Here is a 9,359-nt window from a genome sequence, read left to right as displayed (position 1 = left end):
GGCAGAGGTTTGCTTCCTTATTTTTGTGCATGTATGTGTAAGCTTTTCCTGTGTGTAATCAGGTCCATTTTGCTTATATTGGTCTTCCAACATTAGAAATTGAGAAATATGATTCTAAAATTAGCATACAGGACAATTGAGGGAGGCAGGTTAGCTACGGCTTTACTGTATCTATGGAGAAGACTTCTTTTGACAGTTTGGGTACAGTGGCAAGCTTTTCCTAGGCCACTGGCTTACTTAGAAGCCTTCACTAAATGCTGTATTAAAAGCATATAAACAATTCTAGGCCTATATTAAATTACTATTAATTATGTAACTTCAGAGGGCTATGTTTTAATATAGAAACACTGTCCCTTATTAGCTTTTTGAAGACACTCTCCTGTAGCATTAAAAATCAAAACTGTTTTACATTTCTCAAGCAAGAAAATGAGAAATTAAAGTGAATGAAAACAAGTTGCACTCATTTTTCTTCAGTCTGAGCTTCCTCTAAGAATAAAAATAGTATTATTTTACTATTCCTCTCTTCCTGTTGCTTAGAGTAATCCATTTAAGTATGTATTGTTTTTCCTCGGTCTCTAGTAGTAACTTAATAGTTAATTATAGGTTTGTTATTCACTTAAGAGCTCACAATCACTGCTTGAAATCAGTGTCATAAGAACAGTTTCAAATAACCTACAATTGTTACAAGTCTAGGAGATTTGAAAGTGTATGTATATATAAAACCCTCAGTTGGGGAGAAGGGGAAGAGGTTTGTTCCCTTCCACCCTAGGTGAATGCGAAATACAGATTTCTCCTGATCTAATAGCAGAATTAAATCTTAACTGAATATTTATGTTRTTTGAAAATCATTACTATAGAGACAAACAAAGATAAAACCTGAAGGTTGTTAATTTGTTCTGATGTTTTACTTCTGCAGGAATATCTGCTTTGGGAGACTAACATGTTCAAAGTACCTGATTGGTGCTACTGATCATGGCTTCCTGTGCTGCTGGAATCTGCTCAGTTGTGCATGTAAGATCARTTAATTCTCTGCTGGAGTGACAGTGATAATACTTAATGCTGACATTTCCTGTAGTACCTAAAATAATTCTAGTTTGATTCCCAGTGGACCCACTACAAAACACCCAGTGAAAGTATAATGTTTTTCATGTCTGTTGTGACAGTATTCTGCCTAGTGTTCATGTGCTCAGTGTGCACATGCACAGTAAATTCAGTAAGTGATTAGTAATACAATATCTCGTATTTCCTGTGTTTGTAGAGGAAGCTGATAATATTTGTGTGTTCTGATTCCGCTGGGAATAAATGAAGTTGTATGCCTTTTCCAAACAGAGGTGAAGCTCTGTGTGTTTTCCCATTTGRCCTTTTATTCAGCAAAGCACCTGGATGGAACTGAATGCCTTCTTTTCATGTCTGCCTGTTGCTGTGTTTGCTTTCCAGTGGAATGGAGTGCCCAGCTCAATGTCTTAGTGCTGCAACCTGATCCCCTTTCAGAACACATTGCTGCTGTCTCATGGCTCTCCAAAGATTCCAGCTGTAAGTACAAAGGCTTCTTTGACAAGTAAAAGTTGATGGAACTTACAATTGCGAAAGCATAATTTCTRGAAAGGGTTTTCTTAGAATTCAGTTCCATAAAGGCCATAAAATAAACGAGTCTGCATTTTGCCCATCTGAAGAAGTATGCTGTGTCAGACAGCAGCAGTCAAGTAGAGCRTGTCGGCTCCCCATCTCTTCTTCCAAAAGTTAGTCTTCAATGCCAAATATAGCACAGGGGTGTGGGTGTTCGGAGGGTGAGTGCCTTACGTGCCATTGACCTTCTCCTATAACTGCAAAACTTCAGATGAACTATGCACCTATTTTTGTGATCTTGATGTAAATTACAGTTACTTTCCTAGAGTTGCCATTACAAGAAAAGTTAATTTCCAACTATATTCTCTGTCTTGGAATACCATGAAAGACACCTTGTATTATTCTGTAATGGTTATTCAATTATAGTTACTGTAAGCTAGTGCTTAATGGCAATCCTGTCCAGTCTTACCCGCTATACATRGAGCTGTGACAACTGTCCAGCAAGATAAAAATTTCATGCTTTAAAGGAAAGGCATTTGTTTTTGCAGTGTTTGTGTTTAAACCAAATGAGCCACGGCCAGTCTGTATCCAGAGAAACCTTTGTAAAGAAAAGATCCAGTTTGCTGCCTTCGTTCCAAGAGACATCCCTGAAACAGCTGGCTCAGGAAAATACCTTTGGCTAAGAAGATCCCAACTATATTTTCTGACTAACACACAAGTAAGAAATAATGATTGTCAAGGACAGTGGTTCCTGCAAAAAATGGTTTTTTTAATGTGGATTAATAGAAATTCAGAGTTCTGCTGTTCAATGCAATAGTTTCCCTTCGTGATTTCAAAGCGGCATAAGCTGCATTGATMTTTATTAAAGGTTTCAACTGCCAAAACAGCGTAAGTTCCAAATTGATTTCTTTTAGTGTTTTTTAAACAGYTTTTGTTGCCTCAGACAAGAAACTAGGTAGTTCAGTAGGCAATTTTCTTTACAAAGTCCCCAAACTTAGTCAGACAACTATGTGGAAGCCATATTATTGCTAATTATGCAAGTTTTTCACAGTATGTTCAAATTTCCTCTATATTTTTTTTTCTTCCACCTAAAATCTAAAATTCAGGCCTATCAGAAGTTTCTGTAGGCCATTTACTGAAATTTGGAAAGCAGTTTTATGTACTGTCTTTGCTTACATCATTCTGTATTTTAGGAGCTAATGACCGTTAGCACGAAGTCTCCAGAAGAAAGGCTTACACCATCAAGCAAACAGGTACTTCTTATAGCAGTTCTGAAAGAACTGTACAAAATCAAAATTCAGTTAATGTTCAGCTTGTCAGATTAAACCCCCTTTTGCCATGAAGATGCTCAGCAGATCCTGACATGGAATCGCAGGCATTTACATGAAGGGGCAGTAGTGAATACTTGCTTACTTTTTCAGTAGAATTGCTTTTCACAGAAAACTTTAAAAGATGAAGTAGTTGTAACCTATTCCTCCCTTCTCCCATCCTCTAAAATGACTTACACTACATGCATGAAGCAAAACTATTCAGTGTTTGGATAAAATAAGTTCTTATTTTTTAAGGAACCCTGAGTGTGACCTGAACAGAGCTTTCTGGTGAGGAAGAACAGTTGTCAGTCAGTTTTGATTTATCTGTCAGAAGGGATTTCAGAATTATTTTAGTATGTACTTCTGTACAGAAATAGCCTGGGAAATTCAGTCTCTTGAAGTGTTCCACACCACTGAACAGAATAAAATATTAGCACTTGATTTGGTTGTTGGATAAAATAGGTTGGAATAGTAGCTAGTTTCTTTCCAATATAAAATTATATTTGAATGTGTTTTAAGCAATTAATTTGTCTTTCAGTTATGAAAAAAAGTAATTCAGTACACAGATTGAGGGATAGTGATATAAATGAAATTGATCTAGGAAAAAGCTGGAATGCAAGCTAACACGTTTTGCATCCAGTAACAGAACTGGATCACTCAATAGATGATGCTGGGGTACATTTTATTTTAGCCATAAAGAGAATCTGAACACCATACTGAGCTTTTCTAGTTTGTGCATGAGCAAGTTCCCTAAAAAGTAGTATAGCAAATTTAGAATTTGGCACATTAGCCAACTAAAATCTGGATCTACTTTTTTTTCTCCCCAGAAGCACAAAAATGCAGATTCAGATCATGGATTCCTCTGTTACCTCTATGTAGGACTTTGTGCTGATTCTTTCTGATACCCTTTTTAACAGGAGCCATGTCAATGGCTCAGTTGAGTTAAAAGAACCAACACACTACGCTGTAGTTTGTCACCTTGGTCTATTCTAAATTATTCTAGATGAATTTGGTGACTCAAAATGAGATAGAATGTAGATTTCTAATACTGAAGTTCTATTTAAAACTTTCTCCGTTGTCAATTATGGGCTGTGTTTTTTTTTATTATTTTTTATTTTATTTTTTTATTTTTTTATTTTATTCAAGCTGGCAGTAGAAGAAACTCTCCCGATGACCCCCTTTAGCTTGCTTTTGGGAAAGCACAGACATCAACAATCACAAGAGGATGTAGACCTTGGAAAAGTAGTTCGTAATCGCCACAACCAAGATTCACCTGCTGTCAAAGAGGTAGGGATAATTATAGTAAGTGTACAAACAAAACTGTGACAAACAAGCTTTCATAAAGCTTCTGTCTTATCTCTTCAGCTTCTGCACACTCCAGCACATGTTTTGCCGTCTGCTTCCTTCCTGTGTCCTATATTTATTAATTCATTGCTGACCTCCAAAGAGAACAAAAGGTAAGAAAAATAGCAAAGAACTATCCTTAGTTATTGAAATAATTCTCAATTAAGTACTTCTTTCTTTTAAAGCGTAAAGTGTTGGAAAACTGAGCCGTTCCTCATAGGGCAGGTGCTCCAGCCCTCTGAGCATCTTTGTAGCCCTACGCTGGACTCTCTCCAGTAGCTCCCTGTCTCTCTTGTACTGGGGAGCCCAGAACTGGACACAGTACTTGAAATGAGGTCTCACCAGAGCTGAGTAGAGGGGCAGGATCACCTCCCTCCACCTGCTGGCAACACTCTTCCTAGTGCTCCCCAGGAGACCATTGGCCTTCTTGGCCACAAGGGCACRTTGCTGGCTCATRGTCAACTTGTCATCCACCAGCACTGCCAGGTCCTTCTCTGCAGAGCTGCTCTCCAGCAGGTCAGCCCCCAGCTTGTACTGGTGCCTAGGGTTAGTTTTCCYTAGRKGCAGGACTCTGCACTTGCCCTTRGTGAACCTCATGAGGTTCCTCTCYRCCCAGCTCTCCAGSCTGTCCAGGTCTCTCTGGATGGCAGCACAGCCCTCTGGTGTGTCAGCCACTCCTCCCAGCTTGGTATCATCAKCARACTTGCTGAGGAGGCACTCCGTCCCCTTGTCCAGGTCACTGATGAATAAGTTGAACAGGATGGGACCCACTACTGAGCCCTGGGGGACGCCACCAGCCACAGGCCTCCAACTGGACTCTGCACCACTGATGACGACGCTCTGAGCTCTGCCTTTCAGCCAGTTCTCAATCCACCTCACTGTCCACTCATCTAACCCACACTTCCTGAGCTTGTCTAGGAGGATGTTACGGGAGACAGTGTCAAAAGCCTTGCTGCCATTATGTTTAATCCTAACAGTTTTAGTTCTTAGAATTTGAGGTTCGTTCTTAATGAAGCTACAACRTACTAGTCTATGCTACAAAGTTAGCTAAACTTGCTCTACAGTGCATTAATCCCGGTTTTATGGAACAGTTTGATACATACTTAAGATGTAAGATAGCTTGCTCCTCTGAGATCACATACATTCCTAGAAAATTAATGCAGGCACAGGGTTTATAGCTGTAATATTGTATTTAGCTTAATATAGTGTCACTTATACTCAAGCCAATTAATGCCCTCCTTTTTTTTAAACAATCTATTCTTTAAAGTATTTCTCACATCTCAAGCCAAAGATGAAAATATCATTGATATCAGCTGCTCTAATGAATTTGTACAGACTAATAAAGGCATACTTTACACTCACAGGAGTTACCTGAAAAGAAGCACTAGTTGGAGTAGTGTTTTTACATGTGTGTGACTTTCTTCTGCCATGACAGAAGTATAGTCGATTGTACTACATTGTGTTGGCTGGTGCTGCTAGTTTTTTTTTTGTTGGACTATAGAAATAAAAGCCTTTTTGTCATGTCAACAAAACATTGGCAAAAGCCCAATACAAGCAATATATAGACGTTTGAATCTAGTCACAGTACTGAAGAATTTAGGAATTTAGTGGCCTGGCTGTTTAAATATTTGCGCAGGTAGGGCTTGTACTTTAACAGCAGTAATTAGCAAGACATTTAGTAAGTGCATTTAAAGTTACATGTAAAGGGTTATAGGATTAGGCTCCGTAAAAAGAGCCAAGCATATACTACTGTAAAGATTCATTTTCTTATTGATGTTAAGTCCTTGTCAGTATAATATTGATGTATTTTATATCTTCAGTTTACAACAGTCCTTATTAAAATAAAGGATTTTTAGGAGACTCATTATGCAGGTCATTCCCAATGAGATTCAAAAAAAWTTCTACAACAGATATTTGTATGTATAGCACAGAATTACCACATTTTAAGTTTTATCTGTTAAATATAGTTCTTTCGAAGTATGCCTTCTACTTTAACATGAGTTTAACTGTTGGAGATGGAAGTTAGCAGCCACTTCAAGGTTTTTTGTGTTTTGTTTTTTTGTTGTTGGGTTGGTGTGGGGGTTGTTTTTGAGGTGGGGAAGGTAAGTGTTCTTTCCTTCTAGGAACACTCTGGGTATTATGGGAATTTAACACAAAATGACATTTTCAGGTCTGAAAGAAAAGAATGGCATTCTTGAACGTTCTCATCTGCCACTGTAGTCTATTTCTAATCCTGTAGCATGAGACTGCGCTCTTACATAGTGCTGATCTGCCTATTCTGGCACTATGTATTTGGAGAAAATACTTCAGCAAGTTTACTTAAAACAGAAAAGACAGTTGTTAGAAAATGGTTTGAATTTTAGCTGCCAAGAGAAGTGTACTTGCTTTTAAGTAGCCTGAGATTGGGGGAAGCCTAATGTTTATTTGAAGTAACTTAAATGACAATTTACCTTTGTACCRTAGTATGTATTCAATACTATTTACTTCTCACTAATTGGCTTGTTTCTAATCATCTTCCTCTTAATAGTGCTGAAGAAGTTGCTGATGAAGTAGAAATGGAAAGTGAAGAAGCAGAAGATGATTCAGATGAGGAAAGAGATATTACTGAAATGGAAGAAGAGAGCCTAAGACCTATGGATTTATTGGGGGAAACAATATGCAAACTGTCTAAATCTCAGGAAAAAGAGCTACGAAAAATAAGAAAAATGGACTACAGTTGGATATCCAGTTTCTAATCAGAGACATTTTTTGGTTTTTACATTGTAAACTGAAGTCTTGTGGATTAAATCTTCTTCTAAAAATTCTTCAAGTCATTTGGCTATGAACTTTAGCAGTTTCTGTTTCCATAAGAAAAGAGAATTGTAGGGGGAGGGATCAAAGTTATGAAAATCTAGTTCTGTTCCTTCCTTTATCATGGATTGTCTGCCACTTCAGAAAATGTTTAAGCTGTAGTTTTTCCCTCACAAGTGCACTTAAGGCTAATAGCAGAACTGAGTTCATCATCTGACTCATGACCAGCTACCAAAGTCAAAGGCAAGCCCCTGAAAATCTCCCCAGCTGAGGCTGGGCTACAGAAGACCAACGCAACAGCAGCTAACAGCTTTGCCTTATAGTCCTTCAAGATCTGGGGAGGGGGCAATCACAGCATTTCTAAATAGTGCTGTGTACAGGTAAGTAACAACTCTCCTCCTCAATACTTGCTCTCTGGCTGCTGAGACAGCATCACGTTCTAGAATCCGGCTACTGAATGTTTCATGAAATTCACATTTGCCAGTAGTTGCAGCGTGCAGAGATATTAAGCATGGGGAACTTCAGTGGTATACATTTAAATTCCAATAATCAAGTAAACTGCACTATGTGCGAGGGATKCAGCATCTGTTTTCCTGACATTAATGGGCGTCTCACACAGAAGCTTTGATTTATGTGCATCATCTGAACTTACTATACACTCAGCTACTCTTGAGTTCTGAGGTTAGTAACAAAATTAGAATTGGCCTAGAAGTAACTGCTCTTTGCAATATTAAGACAAGCTCATGAAGGTAAAGTAGGTCACTTAAAAGCTCAGCTACAGGCTCTGAGGAAACCATATTCTACTAAAAATTATTCAGATTAGAAATGTTGGGATCTGAAATGACACACTTAGAATATTCTATTACTTGCCAGTGAAAACCATACACTCCCTAATTTGCTGTTGCCTTCCATAAAACTGCCTAACAAGAGYGGTTGGCATATTTTTAAGAAATAATCCTAGAATTAGACAAAGGGCCTCTGGATTTTCTTTCCCCTTTAACCCACCCACCCAGGGAGCTTTGTTTTGCCCTTCTGTAAATTGGAGGAGCCTGTTTTTATTCTCTTTTCTAAAAACAGTATATTGTCATGGAAGGTAATTCGTGGCAACCCCCTTTTCTTAGTGTCCTACTAAATGCAAAATCTTACTTTCACACGTGTAGAAGCTGTTGAAAGTCTTCCTTAAGCATCAAGGAAAAGACTTTCAAGCTATTTTGCTGGAAGATTTACTTGCCACATTTTAGCAAAAATGCAACTGTTTGTTTTATAGTGAATATTGTTGACCTTTGAAATATTGACAAGTAGGCCATCATTCACCTCTGTTTTAAGCAGTTCAAAGATTAAAAGCCAGAGAGACAAATGTTTCAGCATTATCTAGCGTGTGGAATGCGACACAGCAGTGACTTCATCTGTAAATTTAGCAATGATGTACTTTGTATTTTGGAACTACCAGGGCAGGGGGAGGGGGGCTGAGGACTCTAGTACTAAACTTTTCAGTGCTATCAAGAGGACAAATAGATTTTAAAAGCAGCTTTTTAGCATGCAGGTAATTAAGTTTTTCTTCAATGATGAGCAGTGATTGAAAACACTGTGATTGCACAGAAAAGCTAGCGGAAACACTCCCACCGACAGTCAGGCYGGGCTGCTCTAGCGTTCTCGTTCGCGATTCCGCTATCTTCGTGCTTGTCGTGGCAGGACGGCAGCGCGCCCGCGCCCCGGGACCCGCCGCCGCTTCGCCTTAGCGGAGGGTGGTGGGTGCGGGCAGCGGGCTGCGCCCTGCTCGTGCTCGCGCCCTTCCTCCCGGTGAGAAGCGCAGAGGCTTGCACAGGCACTGTGCTTCCAGCTGAGCTGCTGTCTTGCTCTTGCAAGAGARCTTGCGTGCAAGAGAGCACAGAGTGGACACAACCAGCAGCGGGAAGCGCTGGCCCGCTCTCGTGCCCGCTGAAGCACAGCAGCAGCCCCCCGGTCAAAGAACACGCGATGCCCCGCTCGGACCCTCGCGGCCTCCTCCGCCGGCCGGCCCGGCGGAGCAGCAGGAGCGGGCCGGTGCCTCGCGGCCAGCCGCTTCTCGCCCTGCCCCGCGGGAMTCGGGGAGAGGCTCCCCCTGCCCCGGGGCCGGCGGAGGGGCCCGCGCGTCCCCTGCGGCCCGGGGGAGCGCAGCGCCCCGAGCGAGACCGCCCCATCCCGGCTGCGCTTGCCACGGGGAGCACTTCAGGCATAAAATGCCCTGTGCGCGCACGTACGCGCAGTAAACGACTTACTCCTACCAAATGAAAACACGGATCCGCTCAGCCGCGATACCGGGCGCGTTGCAAAGCGGCCCGAGGCAAAACCCACCAACTGGAGACCAAG

At 40.7% G+C, this 9,359-nt stretch overlaps 1 protein-coding gene across 1 annotated transcript in view; it reads left to right on the top strand.

Moving 5' to 3' along the window:
- Positions 1–7,033, top strand: part of WDR75 (WD repeat domain 75) — an 18,089-nt gene extending 11,056 nt beyond the window's left edge. Inside the window, exons 15-21 of the mRNA XM_085321621.1 lie at positions 917–1,011; positions 1,438–1,533; positions 2,115–2,284; positions 2,760–2,819; positions 4,023–4,163; positions 4,242–4,333; positions 6,748–7,033. Of these exons, the coding sequence (XP_085177747.1) occupies positions 917–1,011; positions 1,438–1,533; positions 2,115–2,284; positions 2,760–2,819; positions 4,023–4,163; positions 4,242–4,333; positions 6,748–6,955 (862 nt within the window). The 3' untranslated portion in view covers positions 6,956–7,033. The remainder of the gene's footprint in view (positions 1–916; positions 1,012–1,437; positions 1,534–2,114; positions 2,285–2,759; positions 2,820–4,022; positions 4,164–4,241; positions 4,334–6,747) is intronic.
- The last annotated feature ends 2,326 nt before the right edge of the window (positions 7,034–9,359 follow it).

This window comes from Rhea americana, unplaced genomic scaffold (assembly GCF_003343005.1).
Source record: "Rhea americana isolate MKP2758 unplaced genomic scaffold, rheAme1 scaffold_12, whole genome shotgun sequence".
Classification (NCBI taxonomy): domain Eukaryota; kingdom Metazoa; phylum Chordata; class Aves; order Rheiformes; family Rheidae; genus Rhea; species Rhea americana.
Note: the sequence above shows the minus strand (reverse complement) of the source record. Positions and strands in the feature narration are given on the sequence as shown.